The sequence below is a fragment of the Pan paniscus genome, chromosome 6 (assembly GCF_029289425.2).
Source record: "Pan paniscus chromosome 6, NHGRI_mPanPan1-v2.0_pri, whole genome shotgun sequence".
NCBI classification, from domain to species: Eukaryota; Metazoa; Chordata; class Mammalia; order Primates; family Hominidae; genus Pan; species Pan paniscus.
The window spans coordinates 153,609,023-153,634,390 of NC_073255.2; the positions used below are offsets into that span (position 1 = coordinate 153,609,023).

Genomic DNA, 25,368 nt, shown 5'->3' on the forward strand with positions numbered 1-25,368 from the left:
GCAGTGGCTCACACATGTAATCCCAGCACTTTGGGAGGCTGAGGCAGGTGGATCACCTGAGGTCAGGAGTTCAAAACCATCCTGGCCAACATGGCAAAACCCCGTCTCTACTAAAAAAATACAAAAATTAGCCAGGCATGGTGGTGGGTGCCTTTAATCCCAACTACTGGGGAGGCTGAGGCAAGGAGAATTGCTTGAACCCGGGAGGTGGAAGTTGCAGTGAGCCAAGATTGTGCCACAGCACTCCAGCCTGGGCGACAGAGTGAGACTCCATGTCAAAAAAATAAATACTTATAAATAAATAAATATCACTCCTTTAATTTTGAGTATTTTTATTCAATCTCTCTCCAGTCTTTCTTTACCCTGAGAACAGTGACAAACTCTATGAAGCCTGGTTTATAGCAGTTTGTACACTGCTGGACAGCATCAGAAGACAGAGAATTTATAGCATTCCCCTGATCTAAAGCAACATATATCATCTCTACAATGCACTCCAATTTCTTTATACAAAGATAAATGAATATTTGTAATAAGCTAGCCAAAGCAGCAATAACAGCTAGCATAAACAGTATTTGTGGAAATATTTAGCAGGAAAAGAAACCAATCAAAAACCGGGAAATGAACTTCATTCTTCTTGTTTTTTTTGTTGTTGTTGTTGTTTTCTAAAAAGCTTTTACCCTTAATACTAAATGGCCTCTGATCCCTTTTATTCTATATGTGCTGCAAGAGGTTGTACAGGCATCTGCCAGTGTGATACAAGAGAAGCTGATGGCGTGATTTCCCTTATATGAACACAAGGCCGCCTCACTTTCCTGTGGTAGCATCCACACATTCTTCTGTCAAACACCCTAGAGCGTAATCCTTTGTGTGCTCCTTCTTCCCCAAGAGTGGCTTCACTGTTAACAAACATCTTTCCATTTATCTCCAGAGTAATATATAGTTCTGTCATAGGCCTATAAATCCCAGTAATTGCATCAATTTTAGAGTGTGTGGACTCACTAATTGTGTTCTAATTCTACACATTTGGAAAACTAGAATTTTTTATCATGAAAGGTACTAAAATGGCAATTATTTCTCTTTTGAAGTTATAATCATTAACAGCTCTATAAATATTAGCTACTATGTATTTATATGTTTTTCTGCAGGAGAATAGGAGCACTCAAAAGCATAAGTTTTATTTTATTCTTCTTTGCATTAGTAGAGGGTAGCCTAATGCCTGACACTCACATACTAGGCACTCATGGTGTCTTGGCCAGCTGGATGAATTAATTAGTGAATGACTTACACAGCTATCAGACATTTGGCACCTCTGGGGAAAATTACTGCCACTGGATAAAAGGCTACCATTGGGAAAATGATGTGGTTAAAGCCAGAGAGAACTGGATGAAGTGAGTCAGGGTGAATTTGCTTCATCTGGGCAACTGCCTTTCAGTTTCTGCCAACCTGGATTACGTATTAACCAGTGACTAATGGGGAAATCCTTATTCTATAATACTAATCCTATTTTTAATGGTAACATTTTTATTTCATTTCAGTTTATTAGAATATAGAGAACTTATTTTATTATAGTTCTTCATGTGGGTTAACTTTATTTTCATATTTTAAAATACTATGTCATCCTTTAAAAAAATTTATTTGATGAGACGGATGTTACTCACCTTTTCAGTGGTTCCACTGTGGTTGAATATTTTATTAGGTTAGGCTTTAATATGAGTCATATCATCTACAACTTATTCATGAATTAAATAATCACATTGCTTATATCCTTGAGTGAAATGTGTTGCATCTACATATATATTTACAAACACACCTACATACCTATAGTGGTATTGTTAAAAGTATTTTTTAAATGTACTCTTTTGCTGTATAGAAAGAAGAAAGAATAAAATGAAGCTCATAAAGGGTTTGATAAATAATTATTTCATAATGAAATGTTATGCAGTGCTAACCAAGTTCTTTCTTTTGCACAGGGCATTTTGGTTGTGTATATCATGGGACTTTGTTGGACAATGATGGCAAGAAAATTCACTGTGCTGTGAAATCCTTGAACAGTAAGTGGCATTTTATTTAACCATGGAGTATACTTTTGTGGTTTGCAACCTAATAAATAGCTTATAATAAAATGTTGATTTACACTTTCCCCTTGTGGAAAAATCAGCTACCACTGAAATTATGGGCCTAATCCTGAAAATTTGTTTTGTTCTAGACTTTTATTGAACTACTTCCCCTGAAATGATCCCTCAGAGCCCTCATTAGTAAGGGGGTAGGAGAAATGAGGTTCTTGGATGAACTGGGTATCATGTAACTATAACTATGTTTGGTTTATAATATTTGTTTTGCAAGTGACATTTCTGGAAACTATTGGAAGCATGTTGGCACCTACAGTAGTAATGACTCATTTTACCCAGAGGCATTACTAAAATTATTTTTTAACCACAACTTCCATTAAAAAGATAAAAAATGAAATAAGACAAACAGGAGAAAACTACGCTGGCCAAAAATTGAAAAATCATAAGTATGGTAATACCTCATTTATCCACATTTTTGGAGAGTGAGACATTCCACATACATGAACTTCCTAAATAAATGAAACTTACCCCTTTTTAATGCTGGAACATTACTTAAAATTTTAGCTGTTATTGAGAAAATCTTTTTAAGATGAAATGCATACTCTGTTTAAGGGAATGCTTCCAAATACAAACTAAGTCTTTATTGGTGACCCCAAGCCATAATTACAGCCATAAATTACTATATTACACAAACAGTGTACTCCACATACATAGTGTTCCTGGCTCCGCCTGTGTTGACAGGTCTCACATGCTTGCGTTTTCTACTCCCATTTCTCATTTTCTGCTTGCAAATTGCAGCAGGCTGAAAAATGTTAACCAGCTCTACTACAAACTTTATATGGGACTTAATAAGCTTTAAGTGCACAAATGAAAGATTTTCCTGCAAGATACTTTACTGTCACAATTATTTCAGTCTTTTTAAAATATAAATCAACATGCTAAGCAGTGTTCTACATGGTTAATTTTGTTGGAAGTCTGACCATAAGGGAAATAAAGGGACAGTCTTTATGAAACCTAAGTACAACCTTTGCACTAAGTTTATAGGAGACAATCTGGTGGCTGGCTAGACTCTATCTTGCAAAAGTGAGCGTAGGTGGTGACTGGAAGGCACAGTGCACGGTGGCATCATTCACTCAGATGTGATGTAAAAAGAACACTCTGCAGTCAAACCCTCAGGACAAGATGCTAACTGTGTGGTTTACCATTTCATTGCTCTTCCTATCTAAATTTGACAAAAGTATTCACTGTTCCATAATGAAGTTAATGTCTCCACCACTGGATTTCTTAGGAATCACTGACATAGGAGAAGTTTCCCAATTTCTGACCGAGGGAATCATCATGAAAGATTTTAGTCATCCCAATGTCCTCTCGCTCCTGGGAATCTGCCTGCGAAGTGAAGGGTCTCCGCTGGTGGTCCTACCATACATGAAACATGGAGATCTTCGAAATTTCATTCGAAATGAGACTCATGTAAGTTGACTGCCAAGCTTACTAACTGGCAAACTAGCTGTAAGCCAGCCATCCCTTCAAAATAGGCCTGCTCTGAGTCTTTAAAAAGCTAGTAGCCAAAGATGCACATTTAAAATGTTAGCATCATTCAGATGCACCTCAAAGTCTTCTATCCTGGTGGGAAATAGTGACACCTGGAAGGGTTTCCTGGAGCAATGATTCTTACTTGCTCTGCAAGCAACCTTGCTCTACCTTCCCCCTGATAGGGATATTTAGTCATCTTTTTTGTTTGTTTTTTTTTGTTTGTTTGTTTTTTGTTTTTTTTAATTATACTTTAAGTTTTAGGGTACATGTGCACATTGTGCAGGTTAGTTACATATGTATACATGTGCCATGCTGGTGCACTGCACCCACTAACTCGACATCTAGCATTAGGTATATCTCCCAATGCTATCCCTCCCCCCTCCCCCCACCCCACCACAGTCCCCATCTTTGCATGTCTACTATGTGCCAGAAACTGTGCACAGCACAGGAGAAGTGGAAGCAGAGCAAGCCTCAGCCCATATGGAATGTTAACTCTACAAGGCATTGAAAAATTAGCTCCAGATGCGTCCCTTGCTGTTCCTTGTCCTTGCCATCCACTCTCACACCTCAGGACCTTTGCACTTGTGCTCCCTCAGCCTGGAACACTCTCCCCGCAAATAGCCATGTATCTCACTTCCTCATCTTCTTCAGCTCTTGGCCGTAATGCCATCTTCAACATAAGCCTTCCCTACTCTGTTTAAAATTGCAACTGACCACCCACCCTCATGGCTTCAGACTCCTCTTCACTGCTCTATTTTCCCCCATCACACTTAACTGTCATCTGATACACGAGGCCTGAAGCTGCCCAATACTATGGCCATGAGCCACATGTAAAAGGAGGCTAGTTCGAACTGAAATGTGCTGTACGGTGTAGAATACATCCCAGATTCTGAATACTTAGTATTAAAAAAAAGAAGGTGAAATATCTCACTAGTAGTTGTTTATATTGATTACATGCTGAAATATTTTGGATTTTGGGGGTTGAAAAATATATTGTGAAAATTAATTTCACCTGTTTCTTTTTACTTTTGAGTATGGCTACTAGAAAATTTTATATTACATGTGTGTCTTGCTTTATATTTCTATTGAATAGCACTGTAGTAGATAATAAACAAATAATAGCTATATAGATGTATATGTATGCATATATATGTACACACACCCTCATCCCATTAGAATGGAAGCTCATGAGGGTAGGATTTTTGTGTATTTTGTTCACTGCTGTGGCTCGAACACCTAAAACAGTGTTTAGCACATAGACTCTCAGCAAATAATTGTTGAATGAATCAGCTAAGGGTTACAAAAAAAGGTTCTTAGCCTCTTGCAAGTGGTAGATTTTTTTCTTGACATTTATGCCAGGACCTAAAAGTCACCAGGCCAGGACCAGGGAGGGTGGGAATAAGAATCTCAAGAACTGAATTCATAGAAGGCCTCAGGCTCCGTCTCAGTTCCTGCTCTCCAAGTCTCTGTGGGAGGTAATGAAGTTGATCAAAAGCAACTTTATAAATATGGGGTCAAATTATCAGAGAAAATAAGCTCTAGGAGGGTAATGAGATATTACTCAGCCAAAAGAATAAAACATTCCCTGGCAGTGAACTTTTGCAGATAAGGCGAATTGACCTTACAAAGCACACAGCTGCCCTGACAGACCCCACTTTCCCACTTCAACTTTTGTTATTACCCTGATGGATTAATGTGGCTGGAGGTGCTACCTTCTCTAGCGTACTGTTACCCCAGGATTAAAGCATGATAGAGATTTCCTGTTATCCAGAACAGAATAGTGCCATGGCCTTTTTTAATCCAAGGAGCTGATACTGAGAGCAACCACAAACCCAGATGTGTCTTAAAGAGAAACCTAAAACCAGGAACTGGGCTTTCTCTATGCTGTGTGCATTGAGGGGGGCTACAGCCCTTTTGCAGGGTCCCCACTGACTACATCTTGCACTGACAAACTCCTCAGTGATTGTTGAAGGGGAATACCCCGTTCGTGATTGCCAGCCAGTGACATCACCAGACTTGACAGCTCAGTGGTTTGGGGTGATTTTTTTCTGAGCCTCCTCTATTCACTGTGTTTCTGATGTTCTAACATCTTGGGCCTTACTAACCCTGGAGGAACTGTCCCTCCCAAGGCTAGCTAATTCCTGCAAATAGTAAACAGCTTGCCTTCAAAGCATACCTGTCATGTGCAAACCAACCAATCCAGAGCCCTTATCTAACCTCCTCCTTTATCAGGCTCTTACAATTTGGGCCACTATCCACCTGCCCTAATCACCCCAGGGCCCAGTTCCAGACAACCAGAACTATCCTCGGAGCCTGCTGAAATACTCCAGATTGGCCAGCTCCAAACCTGCTTACCCTGCCTTACCAGTTTCTTCCCAGGGAAACTGCAATGAAGGCTCTTGCTCATGTTTTTCCCCTCACTCTCTCTGCCTCCAGAGCCCAGGGCTTCCCCCATGTGACCCTGCATGACAGGGTGTGCCCCCTCCTCTTGCAAACTGTGAGTAGCAAACTATCTTTTCAATGGCAGTTGTCTCCTGTTCTGTTGGCCTCATCATACCTGGAAAATAATAAAACTACATTTTAAAACACCTCCATTTTCCCATCTGGAAAATGGAGCCTCTAACACCTGCCTGACAGAAGTGTAGAAGTAACTGTAATTTATGAAAACAATTAGCCTGGTGTTTTGCATACAATAAATACTTAACAAATGGTTGATCTGTCAATGGGGCACACTTTTTGTTGTTGTTGTTTTGTTTTTTGTTTTTGGAGACAAGGTCTCTGTCACCCAGGCTGGAGTGCAGTGGCACAGTCATAGTGCACTGCAGTATCCAACTCCTGGGCTCAAGCAATCCTCCTTCCTCAGACTCCTAAGCAGCTGGGACTATAGGTGCACACCACCACACCAGGCTAATTTTTTTGTGGGCGGTGGATGGGAGTAAAGACAGGATCTCACTGTGTTGCCCAGGCTGATCTCAAACTCCTGGCCTCAAGCCATCCTCTCGCCTTGGCCTCTCAAAGTTCTGGGATTACAGGCTTGAGCCATTAAGACTAATTTTTGAGACAAGATAATTTTTTATAAATAAACATTTCAGAATTCTAAGGTCAAAATTAGAACAATAGATGCTTAGTTTATGCTTTTCTAACTCTCTTTGACTGCAGAATCCAACTGTAAAAGATCTTATTGGCTTTGGTCTTCAAGTAGCCAAAGGCATGAAATATCTTGCAAGCAAAAAGTTTGTCCACAGAGACTTGGCTGCAAGAAACTGTATGTAAGTATCAGAATCTCTGTGCCACAGTCCAAATTAAGTGACAAGGAGGAATCTGTTTCCCACTGTTCAATGCTAGTTAAGCTGTTTTCTCTTCTTATGCAAAAGTCCTTTATTTCTGTTACAATCTTAAATCGATGTGTAAGCCCTGGGGATGTGGGTGGGACTTTCAGACTTTATCCAACAGAGAATTTAAAAGGATTCTCCATAGGGGGTCTTAAACAGCTGTTGTGTACTTTTGCTTTTCTCAGTCCTTCCCTCCAGTAGCTCTCAATGTTGTGGTTTCACGCTGCATTAGTGTTGGGGAGGGAGAATTTGATCTTCAGCATTTGACAGTGAAAAGGAGAGGGCTGGGAACACAAATACCAACATATTGCAACTTCCCAAGAGTGGATTTGAAGCCAGCCTGCAGAAGCCCTACCAAAAATGGTATTTGGCAATGAATATACAAAGAACTTTATTTGTGTCTGGCTGCCTGGCTATATAATACAACAGTCAACAGTTTGTAATTGAGTTCATGTTTTCCCTTGCATAGCACTGATTCATGACTTATGGTATGTGTGAATGAAAAAGCTGTGCTATTAATTTCCTACCTTGGTTTTGGTCAATGTAACAACATAAAAGCCAGCTTAAACAGAGGATGCATAGCCCCAGATAGCGGAAATTGATTTTTGTTGAACTTCGCTGTTTTTCTTAGATGCTTTACTGTGTATCCTAGTTCTCTATTACCTCAGTGGTGGGATATATGAGTTTTGTGTGCTAAACTAGCTCATTTAAGAATGAAAAAGTAAAGTATCAGTCCCCTGTCATGCTCTCCCATAAAACTGAGTATCGCTAATCAGTTGACAAGCGAAGATTGGTGATTGCTTGGGTAGTTAATTAGCATACTTCATTTAGCAACCAAAGTAAACCCACAGGGGAGACAGCCTTACTACTGCAGATCTACATTAAAGCAAAAAGGACTTTCTTATGCCATACAATTCATGATCTCTTTCCTCAGCCTGTTGAATTGGCAATGTCAATGTCAAGCATTTTTATTCAAGAATTCTGTTGTAATTTAGTGTTAGTCAATAGAGGCCAGATGAAATATTTCCTTCAGAAGTTATGGATTTCAAATACTGAAGCCACTTGTTTAATCTGTAGATATCCAGCATCATTGTAAATTATTCTATTTCAGCCACGGGTAATAATTTTTGTCCTTTCTGTAGGCTGGATGAAAAATTCACAGTCAAGGTTGCTGATTTTGGTCTTGCCAGAGACATGTATGATAAAGAATACTATAGTGTACACAACAAAACAGGTGCAAAGCTGCCAGTGAAGTGGATGGCTTTGGAAAGTCTGCAAACTCAAAAGTTTACCACCAAGTCAGATGTGGTAATGTATTGGTTATCTCTGAGTTTCTCCTCTTTTACTTTCATATCCAACTTTTTTTGAAGTTTTAGCACTACTTAATTTAAAAAAAAAAATTCAACACCACCAATTCCAGTTTTCTTCATATGTAAAAATGGACTTGTCTGATACGTACACATTGTATATTTTCATAAATTCACTCATTTATTCAAAAATATTTGTTGAGTGGGGCAACATACCAGCTCCTTAGGAAGCCCAGAGCTGAACCAGGCATGAACCCTGTCGGCCAAGAACTTTGGCTCAGAAGGGAAGAGATGAGATGGTCAACAATGACTGTGACACAGGTGGCCTGGAATGGGCCCTGATTCTCATAGCCCCAGGCGAGCAAGAATTCCACATCAAGAAATCTGGAAGCTGTAACTGAGGCAGTCTAGCAGTGAGGGCATGATCCCTGGGCCTAGCTAGTAAAGTGCCTTCCCTTATCTGCAAAGGCCATCCTTCTTGCGCAGAACAAGCTCTCAAAAGGCATGCACCTGAGTGCTGAGGCTGGGAGAAATACTCACCTGGGCAGCCAGATTCACCACATTCCCCTTACACCATATGGAGAAGTGGCATTTGAATTGGGTTAAAGGACAGCAGGTTTGGAGTTGGGCAGCTGGGCAATGGAAATACCGATCCAGGTGTGGCAGAAGAGCAGGAAAGTATAAGCACCTGTAAAGTTATAAGGAAACAGTACTTAGTTATTTGGCAAGAACAGAACACAGAGAGGGAAGTTATGAGAATAAATGGAGAAAAATATACTTATACTAGGTCATAGAGTTCCTTGAAAACTGAACTAGAGAGTATGGAATTTATTCTCTGGTAATGTGGAAACAAAAAAGTAATCAGATTAGACTGCAATCTTTCATCATTGTATTAGTCCGTTCTCACACTGCTATAAAGAAATACTGAGCCTGGGTAACTTATAAAAAGAGATTTAATTGGCTCACAGTTCTGCAGACTCTACAGGAAGCATGGCTGGAGAGGCCTCAGGGAGCTTTTACCCATAGCAGAAGGCAAAATAGGAGCAGGCATTTTACATGGCAGGAGCAGGACCAACGGGGCTGTGGGAAGTGCCATGCACTTTTAAACAACCAGATCTCCTGAGAACTCTATCACAAGAACAGCACCAAAGGAAGAAATCTGCCCCCATGATCCAATCACCTCCAACCACGCCCCTACCTCAGCACTGGGGATTACAATTTAACGTGAGAGTTGGGTGGGAACACAGAGTCAAACCATATCATTCCGCCCTAGTTCCTCCCAAATCTCACATCCTTCTCACTTTTCAAAACACAATCATGCCTTCCCAACAGTCCCCCAAAATCTTAACTCATTCCAGCATCAGCTAAAAAATCCAAGTCCAAAGTCTCATCTGAGATAAGGCAAGTCTCTTCTGCCTATGAGCCTGTAAAATAAAAAAACAAGTTAGTTGCTTACAAGATACAATGGGGGTACAGGCATTGGGTGAATGCTCCCATTCCAAACGGGAGAAATTGGCCAAAGCAAAGGGGCTCCAGGCCCTACACAAGTCCGAGGCCCTATGCAAGTCCGAAACCCAGCAAGGCAGTTATTAAATCTTAAAGCTCCAAAATAATTTTTTTGACTCCATGTCTCATATCCAGGGCACGCTGATGCAAGGGATGGGCTCCCAAGGCCTTGGGCAGCTCTGCTCCTGTGGCTCTGCAGGGCTCAGCCCCATGGCTGCTTTCATTGGCTGGCATTGAGTGCCTGCAGCTTTTCCAGGCACACGGTGCAAACTGTCAGTGGATCTACCTTTCTGGGGTCTAGAGGATGGTGGCCCTCTTCTCACAGCCCCACCTGGCAAAGCCCTAGCACTAAGGGGAGGTCTCAGGGAGCTTTTTACCCATGGCAGAAGGCAAAGCAGGAGCAGGCATCTTACATGGCAGGAGCAGGACCAAGTGGGGGGAGGGGGAGCATCTTATATGGCAGGAACAGGACCAAGGTGGGGACAAGCTTTCACCAAGGGGAGAGGTGCCACACACTTTTAAACAACCAGATCTCCTTAGAATTCTATCATGAGAACAGCACCAAAGGGAGAAATCTACCTCCATGATGCAGTCGCCTCCCACCAGGCCTCAGCTCCCACATTGGGGATTATAATTCAACATGAGATTTGAATGGGGACACAAATCCAAACCATATCAATCATTCTCCAAGACAACTTGAAAGGAGTAGAAGCAGGAAGATGAAGTGAGAAGTGGAACTTGAAATAAGACACAATGAGAATGGAAAGGAAGAGATGAAAGGAGGAGCATCTCAGAGGTAGAATCAAAAGTATTTACCAAGGAATTGATAAAAAGTCAAAGATTAGCAAAGGTATATGCTCATGCAATAACACATATATGAAGCACAGAAGCAAAAGCTGGACTCAGAACAAAAATAGCAAGTTGAGCCTTAAACACACTGAGTTTGCCTTGGGAGTAGAATGTCCAGGCAGAGAAGTCCATCAGGCAATTGAAAATGTGAATCTGCAACTTGTAAAAAATGTATTATTCAGCCTGGGCTGTCATACAATAGACCACAGACTGGTTGGCTTAAACAACAAAAATGTATTTCTAACCATTCTGAAGGCTAGAAGTCCAAGATCAGGATGTCAGCATGGTTGGGCTCTATTGAGGGCTCTCTTCCTGGCCTATAGATGGCCACCTTCTTGCTGTGTCCTCACATGGCTAAAAGAATAAGAGTCAGTTCTCCAGTATCTCTTCTTAGAAGGGCACTAATCCCAGCATGAATGCCCACCCTCATGACCTTGTCTAAACTGAATTACCTCTAAATGGCCCCATCATTAAACACTGTCACAGTGGGGCTTAGAGCTTCAACATACGAATTTCCGGGGAACACAATTCAGTCCATAGCAGGGGTCAAGGCTGGGAATATGCTTTTGAGAGTCCAAAAGCAATTATTCAGTAGTCCAAAAGCAATTATTCAACTACATATATAAAGTGAAAGAGAAAAGCAGTGAGGTAAGGGACCCAGAAGCAAAGACCACCATGAAAGTCAGAGTAAGAGAAAGTTTCAAGGAGAAATTGGATGCTCAGCAGAGTCCACTGCTACTCAGTACACCAGAAGGGTCTTGGAAGCTGAGTAACTTGAGTGATTTGGAGGTCTAGAGTGTGCTTAGGAGCACAGGTGTTGAATGGAATGGAGAGTACACTTATTCTATTCACATGTTGTAAGTCAGAGGACTGTGATGTCTGGAGATAGAGAAACATTTGATGTTTCAGTCCTTAAGGATAACAACTAAAAAAGGAAAATGTGCAAACAAAGTAGTCAGAAAATAATGTTCATGGGGGACATGCACTTGAAGAGAAAGGGTTGGTAGCTTTTGAGAGATGATGGGTCAGAGATCTGAGTGTGGCATGGGAAGCAAGAAGTCATCTCATCCACCTCTCTGTGAATCAGCAAGAGGGAGAGGTGTGGCCCCTGTTGGCAAGAGTTGCAAAGAAATTGTGACTTCAACTGAAAGCTGAGTTTCAGTTCCTGTGAGGAGGTAGGGGAACTATTAGAGAATAAGACGAGGTGACTGGGAGTTTGTTTTCAATGAGTAAGTAGGTCATGGTGGAGAACCAGGACTTCAGCATGCATGAGATTGGTAAGAGAAAGTGATAGTGCCGTGTAGAGCTTAATGCCTGGGATTTTGATCCTGAAAGATTCTGAAAGAGGTGAAAGAAGTGGGTGCTAGAGAGGGAGACTGGGGACATATTAGTGACAGTGGCAGGTGAAGGCAAAAGATAGGGAGAATTAACCCATCCTCCAAGAACATACTGTTCGTTCAGACTTGAGTGTTAGTCTGCCATTAAGAAGCCAGAGCCAACCCTTACAACTCAATAATAAGACTGTCTTAGTCGTTTTGTGCTGCTATAACACAATACCACAAATTGGGGGATTTATAATGAACAGAAATGTATTTGGCCCACAGTTCTGGAGGCCAGGAAGTCCAAGATCAAGGGGCCACATCTGCTGAAGGTCTTCTTGGTGTGTCATAACATGGTGGAAGGCATCACATGGGTGTGAGAGAGTGCAAGAGAGAGCAAGAGGTGAACAGACTCTCTGTTATAACAAACCCCCTTCCACAATAATGAACTGACTCCCAAGATAATGACATTAATTCACCCATGAGAGTAGAGCCTCATGACCTGATTACCTCTTAAAGATCCCTCCTCTGAACACTGTTGCATTGGGAGGGGATTAAGTGTCCAACACATGAACTTTGGGGGACACATTCAAACCATAGCAAAGGCAATATTACTCAATTTTTTTAAGTAAGCAGAAGATTTGAATAGACATTTTACCAAAGAGACATAAGAATAGCTAGCTAATGAGCACATGAAATGAAACATATGCCCACATGAAGATTTGTACATGAATGATCACAGTAGTTTTCTTCATAATAGCCAAAAACCAGAAGCAATCTTAATGTCCATCAACGGGTGAATGGATAAAAAAAATGTGGTGTGTGCATACAATGGGCTAAACCATTCATCAACATAAAGGAATTACTGATGCCTACTACAGCATGATAAACCTCAGAAACATTATGTTAAGTGAAAAAAAGGCAGATAAAAAAATTACATGTTGAATGGTTCCATTTATATGAAATTTCTAGAAAGAGGCAGAACTATAGAGTCAGAAAACAAATCAGTGGTTGCCTGGGGCCAAGAGAAGGAGTGAGGATAAACCACAAATGGACATGAGGGAATTTTCTGGAATGTTGAGATGATCTAAAACTGGACTGTGATGATATGATAGCTGCACGTCTATATAAATTTACTAAACATCATTTAATCACTTTAATTTACTAAACATCACCAATCACTTAAAATTGGTGAGTTTTATGATCTATAAATTATACCTCAACAAAGCTGATTTATAAAAAAAGAGCCTGATGAAATTTTGGATGTTTAGGGCAAGTGTTGGGATTCTAAGCTTCTTGACAGCCACATACACGCAACAATACCCCCACCTCCCCAACAAACACACACAGACAGCACAGAGGCCAAGGCTTCCCCCATAGCCACAGTCACTCAGATACTTGACTGGAAATGTACATAGATTTCTGCAGATAGGATGGTGCTATTTCTTTCTCACTCTCATCGAAAGACACTATTTTGTGCTACATAAAGGCTGAACCTGAATAATCTGTACATAATGCTGCTTTAGGAAATGGTTACTGATTGCATGGATAAATTTGCACAGTGTTTTACTTCCAGGACAGCACAATCTTGAATGTTGACATGGAACATTTCCAAAAGCATGCAATGAGCTATGTGTATGTTGAAACCTGCGACCAAAAACTTGCCTGCTTGTAGATTGGGTTTTCTTTCTAGAAAATGCCCAAATGGAGTTTGGCTAAAATCTGAATACTCTTTAAGTCCATTCAAACAAAATCGGAGTGTCACTACACTGGACATCACTCACACCCTCCTCTGAACCCTTTTGCAATGGGTGTTGTAATTGTATTATACGTTGTTTCACACTTAATACAAGTTCTTCCATTAAACTGTGTATTGACTTCCTTGTTCTCAGCCCTTATCTGCCTCATCTTTCTGAAGTGTTTAACATTATTGTAACCCTCGTTTTTCTTGAAATTTCCTCTTCCTTTGGTTTCTGGGACATTGAAACTTCCGGTTTTCCCCCTGCTTCTAGGTTGTTTTCTTTATCCTCAATGGCTTCTCTTCCTTCTGTCTTCCTTCTCTCAGATGTAGCTGTCTCCCAGGACTTTTGTCTTTAGGGGTCATCCTCCACCAACAGTTGGAACCATTCCCATCAATAACCACCTCTGATTCTCTCTACCTGGATGTCATCATCAGTGTCACAAATTTACCATGTTCAAAATCAAACTCTTTCCTGCCAAACCCTCAATTTCTCACCTCCTGGATTTGATTAATGGCATCACCATTGTGTAATTTACCCAATCCTCATTCTTTTCAGTGTTCGGTTCTTCAGGTTTTGACAAATGCATGCAGTTGTGTAACCTCCACCCCAACAATCAGGAAATAGAACAGTTATATCATCTCAGAAAATTTCTTTATGCTCCTTTGTAGTCAACCTCTACCCTATCCCCAGGACCTGGAAATCAGAAAATCAGATTTATTTTCTGTCTCTAGAGTTTTACTTTTTCTAAAATGTCATATAAATGGAATCATGCAGTCAGTAGTCTTATGAGTCTGTCTCCTTTTACTTCGCATATTACATTTGAGAGCCATCCATGTTGTCGTATCAGTAGTAGTAACGTATCAGTAATTCATTCCTTTCTTATTGTGGCAAAAAAATACATAAAATTTACCATCTGAACGATTTTTATTTTATTTTATTTTAAGTTCCAGGGTACATGTGCAAGATGTGCAGATTTGTTACGTAGGTAAACGTGTGCCATGGTGGTTTGCTGCACCTATCAACCCATCACCTGGGTATTAAGCTCGGCATGCATTAGCTGTTTTTCCTGATGCTCCTCCCCTCCCTTGATAGGCCCCAGTGTGTGTTGTTCCCCTCCCTGTGTTCATGTGCTCTCATTGTTCAGCTCCCACTTAGTGAGAACTTGCAGTATTTGGTTTTCTGTTCCTGCGTTAGTTTGCTAAGGATAACAGCTTCCAGCTTCATCCATGTCCCTGCAAAAGACATGATCTTGTTCCTTTTTATGGCTGCATACAACCATTTTTAAATACACAGTACAGTATTGTTAACTATGTGAACATTGTTGTGCAATAGATTCCTAGAACTTTTTCATCTTAGCAAAACTGAAACTCTATATCCATTAAACAACAATTCTCCTCTCTCTCCCCCAGGCCCTGGCAACCACCATTCTACTTTGTCTAAGAGTTTGACCACTTCAGATACCTCATATAAGTGGAATCATGCAGTATTTGTCTTTTTAGGACCGACTTATTTCATTTAGCAAAATATTCTCAAGCTTCATCCATGTTGTAGTATATGACAAGATTTCTTTCTTTTTAAAGGCAGAATAATATTCCATTGTACATATATGCCACATTTTCTTTATCCATTCATCTGCCAATGGACATTTAGGTTTCTTATACCTCTTGGCTATTGTGAATAGTGCCGCAGTGGCCATGGATGTAAAAATTCTCTTTGAGATCCTTTTTTTCAATTCTTTTGTATATACACACAGAGACAGGATTGCTGGATCATATGGTAATTTTATTTTCAAATTTTTGGGGACCTCTCTACTGTTTCCCACAGCAGAGTAGTTCATCCCTTTTTATTTTTGAGTAGTATTCCATCGTACAGATGTACCACATTTTATTTATCCATTCACCAGTTAAAGAACATTTGGGGCCAGGAGAGGTGGCTCACGCCTGTAATCCCAGCACTTTGGGAGGCCGAGGAGGGCAGATCACTTGATGTTAGGAGTTCGAGACCAGCCTAGCCAACATGGTAAAACCCCATCTCCACTAAAAATACAAAAAATTAGCCAGGAGTGGTGGCACATGCTTGTAATCCCAACTACTCAGGAGGCTGCGGCGAGACAGTTGCTTGAACCCTGGATGCAGAGGTTGCAGTGAACCGAGATCATGCCACTGTACTCCAGCCTGGACGACAGAGTGAGACCCATCTCAAATATAATAATAATAAAGAACATTTGAGTTCTTTCCAGTTTCAGGCAATTACTTATACATAATTGTAATGGCTATGACATTTGCTTGAAGGTTTTTCTGTGAACATAATTTTTATTTCTCTTGGGTGAATATCTAGGTGTAAGAGTAACTAACTGGGTTGTAAGATAAGTGTACATTCAACTTTATGAGAAACTGCCAACTATTTTTCAAAGTGGCTGTATCATTTTATGTCCCCATCAGCGATCCATAAGAGTTCCAGTTGTTCAGATCCTCTCCCGCACTTGACATTGTCAGTTTTCTGATTGTTAGTCATTCTAATTGGTTGTAGTGCTGTCTCATTTTCTTTTTAATCTTTATTTCCCAATGGCTAGTGATGTCGAGCCTCTTTTCATGAGCTTATTTGCCATCCTTATATCACCTTTAGTAAAGTGTCTACTCAAATCTTTTGCCTATTTTAAAGTATTTATTAATACTTAATATTAATTTAGTTAGGGTTTATTTTATTGGCTTGTTTTTGTTTCTTATTATTGAATTGTTCGAGTTCTCTGTATATTGTGGATACAAGCATATCTTATGCGATACACTTTTGCAAATGCATTTTTTTTTCTTTTGGGATGAAGTCTCACTCTGTCACCCAGCCTGAAGTGCAGTGGTGCAATCTTGGCTCACTGCTACCTCTGCTTCTTGGGTTCAAGTGATTATTGTACCTCAGCCTCACCAGTAGCTGGGATTGCAGGCATGAGCCACCATGCCCAGCTAATTTTTGTATTTTTAGTAGAGACAGGGTTTCACCATGTTGGCCAGGCTCCTGACTTCAAGTGATCCGCCTGCCTTGGCCTCCCAAAGTGCTGGGATCACAGGCATGAGCCACCGGTGACGCTTGGCCCACAAATGCATTTTTCTAGTCTGTGGATTACCTTTTCATTTATTTAATGGTATCCTTCAAAAAGCAAAAGTTTTTGATTTTGTTGAAAATTTTATCAGTTTACCAATTGATAAAACTTTATCAATTTATTTTTTTTCTTTTATCAATCCTGGTGTTGATGTTGTATCTCCATGCATCTACTCTTGAATGCTCAGATTTGCCTATCATCATTCCTTGCTCACTTACCTCAGTAGCAACCCTCTCTATCACTTTTCATAGCTTACAACCATCTTTCACATTTAATTATTTCTTTGATCATCACCTTCAGTAAAGTTAGGCCAGATATTCTCCAGATGAGCTTATTGCTGGTGCTCAAATGTTCAAAATGGCTTGACCAATGCCATACAGTAAGCACGGATGATAGTGCTCTCATGGCTTGAAACTAAAACTGACTTGTTTCCTAATGCACATGAATTGTATACCTCCCTCCCCTCACCCCCGACACCCCCTCACCCAACAGACACACACACACACACACACCTCAACTTCTCTCTTCTTTGTCATCATCCTAATCAGCATCACCTCCTCTTTCACTGTCCCTCCCCTCACCCTGCTGTCAGCCCCACAATGCTTTCAGGGGAGTGTGGAGTGCAGACAATACAATGCTCTTCCTGGAAACCTTCTTCCTCTTACCTCCCTGTCCCGTGAGTCCTCCAGCTATCTTCTGATACCCAGTTATTGCCCATGTCCTTTAATTCCTTGGAAAATTACCCAACTCCATCCCCCTTTTATGTGACTTTGTCTCCAGACAAATCTACATGTAGCCTAGACTGTCAGATAGGGAGACCTGATCACAGAACTTTGGCTTCCTCATCCTAAAATAAAACCAATTACATCACAGGATTGTAACCAAGTACAATCCATTATAAGGATTAAATAAGATGTTTTGTAAAGGATATAATGCCTATGCATGAATCATTATATGACAAATACACTCTTTCACTACCTTAATTCCAGAGAAAAGCCTCATAGGCTTCCGTATTGTAGGTATGCAGTAGTGTCCCTCACCTATTCTTATTCAGAAACCTCCTAACTGGCCTCCATATTGTGAATCAGCTTCTCCTTTCTGTTCTAAGCATGGCACTTACAGATGCCATCTCCCTGAGCACAACTCAGAACTCAGCCATGTCCCATTGATTTCAGTCTAATGCACTTTCTTTTTTTTTTTTTTTTTTTTTTTTTGAGACGGAGTCTCACTCTGTCGCCCAAGCTGGAGTGCAGGGGTGCCATCTCAGCTCACTGCAACTTCCGCCTCCCAGGTTCAAGCGATTGTCCTGCTTCAGCCTCCCAAGTAGCTGGGATTACAGGTGCACACCACCATGCCTGGCTAATTTTTGTATTTTTAGTAGAGACAGGGTTTCACCATGTTGGCCAGGCTGGTCCCAAACTCTTGACCTCAAGTGATCTGCCCACCTCCGCCTCCCAAAGTGCTGGGATTACAGATGTGAACCACCTTGTCCCGCCCTGTCTAACCCACTTTCAACATTTAAAAACCTCCACAGCACAGTCCCATTTCAATCTTATGGGTCCCTAATCCCTTCCCCTACTCCAACATGTCAAGCAACGTGAACTATTATACTTATGGTTTAATAAGAACACATATGCAGCCAGGCGCCGTGGCTCATGCCTGTAATCCCAGCACTTTGGGAGGCCGAGGAGGGTGGATCACCTGAGGTCAGGAGTTAGAGACCAGCCTGGCCAACATGGCGAAACCCCGTCTCTACTAAAAATACAAAAATCAGCTGGGCATGGTGGCAGACGCCTATAATCCCAGCTACTCAGGAGGCTGAGGCAGGAGAATCGCTTGAACCCGGGAGGAAGAGGTTGCAGTGCACCAAGATTGCGCCACTTCACTCCAGCCTGGGCAAAAGAGCGAAACTCCATCTCAAAAAATAAAAAAGGAAAGAAAGAACACATGTGTACTGTTACTCCTGGCCCCACCCCCTCCACCCAAAACTCTCCCTCTGCCCTCATATTACCTGCACCTATAAAACAAAGTCTCCCTGTTCCTCAAGACCCACCTTACTGTCACTCTCTTCCTGCAGCCTTTCTCAGTACCCTACTAGTATCTCTTTGACTTTTGGCAACCTTTGTACCTCTTTGATATTACTGCTCTATATTACAGCTATTATCTTATTGTCCTGTGTGGCAGTTATCTGCACAATTCTCTTAACCCTGTTCATTCAGCCCTGGGACCTATCTAGTAACTTGAACAGTAACCTACTCGTATGTGATCAAGGGTCAATTGATACTTGTTAAATTGATTTTAAATATTAGTGCATATTCTGGGACTTGAAAGTTAACACGATGATGTTGTCAGAAGTGATTGTTGATTGTTAAGATTTTCAGACTTTGAAAACTTCTATTTTGCAAAGCTGAATTAGACAGCAAAGTTCTGTAGCTCCCTCCTGGCAAGGGGTTTGAGTTTTCTGTTGGGATCAAGGCAGTCAGCAGCCATCAAGGGTTCTTGCACTTGGGCAAAGAAGTCATTAATGGTAATTTGTATCAGCAATTACAGCATCTACCTCATTTCTTTCTTTCAGTCGCAGCGTTCAAAGGCAGGCTTTATTCTCCTTCTTGCTGGGTACTACAAGCTACACTTGCCTCTCAGTTTTATGTCTTCCTACTCCAGCTGTCTGATGTGGATTTTCCTTCTGCTCCAAGCTTCCTTCATTTCTCCCTCCTTATGCTCCCTACTCTTAGAGTGGCCTGGAAGTGTTGCTGGGCAAGAACTGCCCCCCTGGGTCCTGTCCACAGGGGCGGCCTCTGCCCATGCTGACTCTCCTCGTGTCATTCTTGCATGGGCACATGTCCAGGGGGAGATAATATGTATGACACGGTCTATCCTGAGCACAGTGTTTTAAGTCAAGAAATTGCATGTTTATTGAAGTTCAGTAGACCAAACAAGACCTAAGGGTCAGGAACTCTTAAATGTTTATCCCAGTGTGGACTCAGATGTATCGGGGAATTTTAGCAAGTCACTTAACCTCTCCGTGTCCCTGTGATCTTCCTATATAGTACTGATATGGCTATTTTATATGAATCTAGTACTTTCACATCTTCATGTGGCAGTTTTATTGAAATTAATTTTCAATAGAGAGACTTGTTGCCTTGCAGTTTTATTATTTCTGATTTTTAATATGTATTTTTACTTATGCTGACTTAGATCTTACCATTTAGTATTAACCTTTCAATGTGGTTACATTTCTTAAAGAGTATTTATGTTCAGTTTGAAACCACACAAATTTAAATTTTGGGAGGCTTTCTTCTTCTTTTACAAGTAATGTAAAATTGTAGTGAAGCTATTGGAAAAGGAAAGGATAGAAACATGTTAGTGCTTTGACACAGCGGGAGAGAATTTGGAAGAGGTATTCTACCAACTACAGATGGAATCTTCATCATCATGTAGACTTCAGATATTCTTTTAGAAAACTTCACATTTACTTATAATCTAAACCTTACCTGTTTAAACAAGTCGTGAAATGTATAGCTTAATAATTGCCTTTAAGAAAATTGTTGCCCAAAACATAAACCGTATTGAGTATGTAAAGCCAAGTTTAGTTACCAAGACCTACTGATTTCCTTTCATATATGTATGGTCACATCTCTCACCTCGTCTGTCCTGTTTCTTGTTTTACTAGTGGTCCTTTGGCGTGCTCCTCTGGGAGCTGATGACAAGAGGAGCCCCACCTTATCCTGATGTGAACACCTTTGATATAACTGTTTACTTGTTGCAAGGGAGAAGGCTCCTACAACCCGAATACTGCCCAGACCCCTTGTAAGTAGTCTTTCTGTACCTCTTACGTTCTTTACTTTTACAGAAATGCCTGCCTTCAAAGGGTCTCTTACAGCATGTCTTTCTTTTTGGAACAGATACGAAGTAATGCTAAAATGCTGGCACCCTAAAGCCGAAATGCGCCCATCCTTTTCTGAACTGGTGTCCCGGATATCAGCGATCTTCTCTACTTTCATTGGGGAGCACTATGTCCATGTGAACGCTACTTATGTGAACGTAAAATGTGTCGCTCCATATCCTTCTCTGTTGTCATCAGAAGATAACGCTGATGATGAGGTGGACACACGACCAGCCTCCTTCTGGGAGACATCATAGTGCTAGTACTATGTCAAAGCAACAGTCCACACTTTGTCCAATGGTTTTTTCACTGCCTGACCTTTAAAAGGCCATCGATATTCTTTGCTCTTGCCAAAATTGCACTATAATAGGACTTGTATTGTTATTTAAATTACTGGATTCTAAGGAATTTCTTATCTGACAGAGCATCAGAACCAGAGGCTTGGTCCCACAGGCCACGGACCAATGGCCTGCAGCCGTGACAACACTCCTGTCATACTGGAGTCCAAAACTTGAATTCTGGGTTGAATTTTTAAAAAATCAGGTGCCACTTGATTTCATATGGGAAACTGAAGCAGGGAATTTTGAGGGCTTCTTGATCACAGAAAACTCAGAAGAGATAGTAATGCTCAGGACAGGAGCGGCAGCCCCAGAACAGGACACTCATTTAGAATTCTAGTGTTTCAAAACACTTTTGTGTGTTGTATGGTCAATAACATTTTTCATTACTGATGGTGTCATTCACCCATTAGGTAAACATTCCCTTTTAAATGTTTGTTTGTTTTTTGAGACAGGATCTCACTCTGTTGCCAGGGCTGTAGTGCAGTGGTGTGATCATAGCTCACTGCAACCTCCACCTCCCAGGCTGAAGCCTCCCGAATAGCTGGGACTACAGGCGCACACCACCATCCCCGGCTAATTTTTGTATTTTTTGTAGAGACGGGGTTTTGCCATGTTGCCAAGGCTGGTTTCAAACTCCTGGACTCAAGAAATCCACCCACCTCGGCCTCCCAAAGTGCTAGGATTACAGGCATGAGCCACTGCGCCCAGCCCTTATAAATTTTTGTATAGACATTCCTTTGGTTGGAAGAATATTTATAGGCAATACAGGCAAAGTTTCAAAATAGCATCACACAAAACGTGTTTATAAATGAACAGGATGTAATGTACATAGATGACATTAAGAAAATTTGTATGAAATAATTTAGTCATCATGAAATATTTAGTTGTCATATAAAAACCCACTGTTTGAGAATGATGCTACTCTGATCTAATGAATGTGAACATGTAGATGTTTTGTGTGTATTTTTTTAAATGAAAACTCAAAATAAGACAAGTAATTTGTTGATAAATATTTTTAAAGATAACTCAGCATGTTTGTAAAGCAGGATACATTTTACTAAAAGGTTCATTGGTTCCAATCACAGCTCATAGGTAGAGCAAAGAAAGGGTGGATGGATTGAAAAGATTAGCCTCTGTCTCGGTGGCAGGTTCCCACCTCGCAAGCAATTGGAAACAAAACTTTTGGGGAGTTTTATTTTGCATTAGGGTGTGTTTTGTGTTAAGCAAAACATACTTTAGAAACAAATGAAAAAGGCAATTGAAAATCCCAGCTATTTCACCTGGATGGAATAGCCACCCTGAGCAGGACTTTGTGATGCTTCATTCTGTGGAATTTTGTGCTTACTACTGTATAGTGCATGTGGTGTAGGTTACTCTAACTGGTTTTGTCGATGTAAACATTTAAAGTGTTATATTTTTTATAAAAATGTTTATTTTTAATGATATGAGAAAAATTTTGTTAGGCCACAAAAACACTGCACTGTGAACATTTTAGAAAAGGTTTGTCAGACTGGGATTAATGACAGCATGATTTTCAATGACTGTAAATTGCGATAAGGAAATGTACTGATTGCCAATACACCCCACCCTCATTACATCATCAGGACTTGAAGCCAAGGGTTAACCCAGCAAGCTACAAAGAGGGTGTGTCACACTGAAACTCAATAGTTGAGTTTGGCTGTTGTTGCAGGAAAATGATTATAACTAAAAGTTCTCTGATAGTGCAGAGACTTACCAGAAGACACAAGGAATTGTACTGAAGAGCTATTACAATCCAAATATTGCTGTTTCATAAATGTAACAAGTAATACTAATTCACAGAGTATTGTAAATGGTGGATGACAAAAGAAAATCTGCTCTGTGGAAAGAAAGAACTGTCTCTAACCGGGGTCAAGAGCATGAACGCGTCAGTAGAAAGAACTCGGGGAAACATCCCATCAACAGGACTACACACTTGTATGTACATTCTTGAGAACACTGCAATGTGAAAATCACGTTTGCTATTTATAAACTTGTCCTTAGATTAATGTGTCTGGACAGATAGTGGGAGTAAGTGATTCTTCTAAGAATTAGATACTTGTCACTGCCTATACCTGCAGCTGAACTGAATGGTACTTTGTATGTTAATAGTTGTTCTGATAAATCATGCAATTAAAATAAAGTGATGCAACATCTTGTATACTGATAGTGGTTATTGCCAGTCATGCTTGATTACCTGCATTTGCATAATGATAGAGGAAGCCTAAGATTGATTTCACCTGGCTGCATAGAGCTCATCCATGTAGGAGAGCCTTAGTCAAGTGAATGCTGAGGAAGTAGTAAAACAGCATGCATCCCCGAATCTCAGGAAGTCTCTGTCTTTCCAAGGGTTTGGTCTAAGTTGCTGATTACCCAGATTTTTCTGACGATCTTTCAACTGCTAGAGCATCTGGTTCCTGTTTTAGCATGGTGCTCTTCTCCAGCAAGGTGTGTCCTTAGACTAGAAGACACAAAAATGCAGCAGCAGCCACACCATTGGCACACAGATACCTAGGTGTGGGTTGCAGAGAGAGGCCTTCTTGCCCCATCAAAACTACTCTTTATCTACACAGGTGCCCACCCTTTTACCCCCAGTTACCAGGGAAATTACCTTCAGGTTATCTCCATGTATATTCTTGTAATGGTAAGGGAATTCAAAGGTGATAATTTCAGCCATCTAAGAATTGTGTGACACATTGGGGGTAATCTCATTTTAAAAGAACCCAATTTAAAATAATGCCTACAAAATACAATGGACACTGATCCTTTACTGGGAGATAATTCAACCCCCGCTCATGGCCAAACTCTCTCCCACTCAAAAGATGCATTTCCCTAGAAAGTTCAATCCAACTCTCTCCCATAAGGAGAACAACCTGTCATCTTTACATCTCTAGAATCCGGCACTTAGTAGATTCTCAAATAATTGCTGAACCGAAACAGCATTTTCTTATTCCCCATCACTTTATTTATTTATTTATTTATTTAATTTTGAGACAGGGTCCCTCTCTGGCCCCCCCAGCTGGAGTGCAGTGGCATGATCTTGGCTCACTGCAACCTCCACCTCCTGGGTTCAAGCCATTCTCCTGCCTCAGCCTCCTGAGTAGCTGGAATTACAGGCACGCGCCATCACGCCCAGCTGATTTTTGTATTTTTAGTAGAGATGGGGTCTCACCATGTTGGCCAGGCTGGTCTCAAACTCCTGGCCTCAAGTGATCCACCTGCCTCAGCCTCCCAAAGTGCTGGGATTACAGGCGTGAGCCACCACACCCAGCCTACTTTAAGCCACCATGGATAGAGTTATTGCCTATGTAGCTCCCATGATGTTTGGAGAACACTAATATGGAGAATGCAGACTTTTCTGGGGAAAGAGAAATAGAAAGATAGACCTTTAAGAAGTTTGGCTTGGTGCTACGCATTTTTAATTATCACAGGGTTTTCGCTTCACGATATAAGCATCAATTATATTTTTGCTCTCTGACCTACACAGTGGATTCCATCTTTAAAGAAATAGGGAGAAGGGATATATAACGCGTAGAAATACATCAAATGCTTGAATGCTGACATCTGGCATTGTTAATCTACCTGATTTCGTTCAGAAAATGAGTTAGCATTATATAAAAGAAATTGATTAGTATTTTATTTAACTCAACGAATATTTATCAAGCACCTATATATGTCAGACACTGCTAGGTAATGGGGATATAAAAATAAACAGTCCCTCTCACCCCAAGGAATTTGATGAAACAGACAAAATTACATAATTAATGAATATTAAAATTATTCATTTCTTAGATTTGCGAGTTGTCTTGAAGAGACACCACAGTTTAAACATACACAAAGTGCAGGCTCCTGGGCAACAGACCAAGCCCTAACTCAGATTGGGCAACATACTGGACTTCTCTAAACCGGTGTTCTCATCTGTCAAATACATTAATCACGGTTACCCCCACAAAGTTGTTTGAGGACTTTAAAAAAAAAGTGTATAAAGGCACCTGGCACACCATAGTTGTTCAATAATCATAATATCATTATTATATTTAGTCTTAGAAAATAAAAGCCCATGTATAGGTAGCCTTAGTTGGCTAAAGGGAAATGAGGCTTGAGGGGCATTACAGATGTTTAAATCCAAATTCTTACTCCATTCTTTTTGTTTTTGTTTTTGTTTTTTTTTTTGTTTTTTGTTGTTGTTTTTGTTTTGTTTTGTTTTTGAGACAGAGTCTCACTCTGTTGCCCAGGCTGGAGTGCAGTGGCATGATCTTTGCTCACTACAACCTCCACCTCCTGGGTTCAAGCCATTCTCCTGCCTCAGCCTCCTGAGTAGCTGGGATTAGAGGTGTCTGCCACCACAACAGCTAATTTTTGTATTTTTAGT

General features: G+C 40.7%; 1 protein-coding gene across 3 annotated transcripts in view; it reads left to right on the forward strand.

Moving 5' to 3' along the window:
- The window catches only part of MET (MET proto-oncogene, receptor tyrosine kinase), a 125,814-nt gene extending 102,657 nt beyond the window's left edge, over positions 1–23,157 (forward strand). For all 3 annotated transcript variants that reach the window (XM_034964862.3, XM_034964864.3, XM_055115331.1), the window contains 6 exons: positions 1,971–2,051; positions 3,358–3,539; positions 6,762–6,871; positions 8,077–8,242; positions 20,425–20,561; positions 20,657–23,157. In XM_034964862.3, coding sequence (XP_034820753.2) covers positions 1,971–2,051; positions 3,358–3,539; positions 6,762–6,871; positions 8,077–8,242; positions 20,425–20,561; positions 20,657–20,894 — 914 coding nt within the window. In that variant the 3' untranslated portion in view covers positions 20,895–23,157. The remainder of the gene's footprint in view (positions 1–1,970; positions 2,052–3,357; positions 3,540–6,761; positions 6,872–8,076; positions 8,243–20,424; positions 20,562–20,656) is intronic.
- The last annotated feature ends 2,211 nt before the right edge of the window (positions 23,158–25,368 follow it).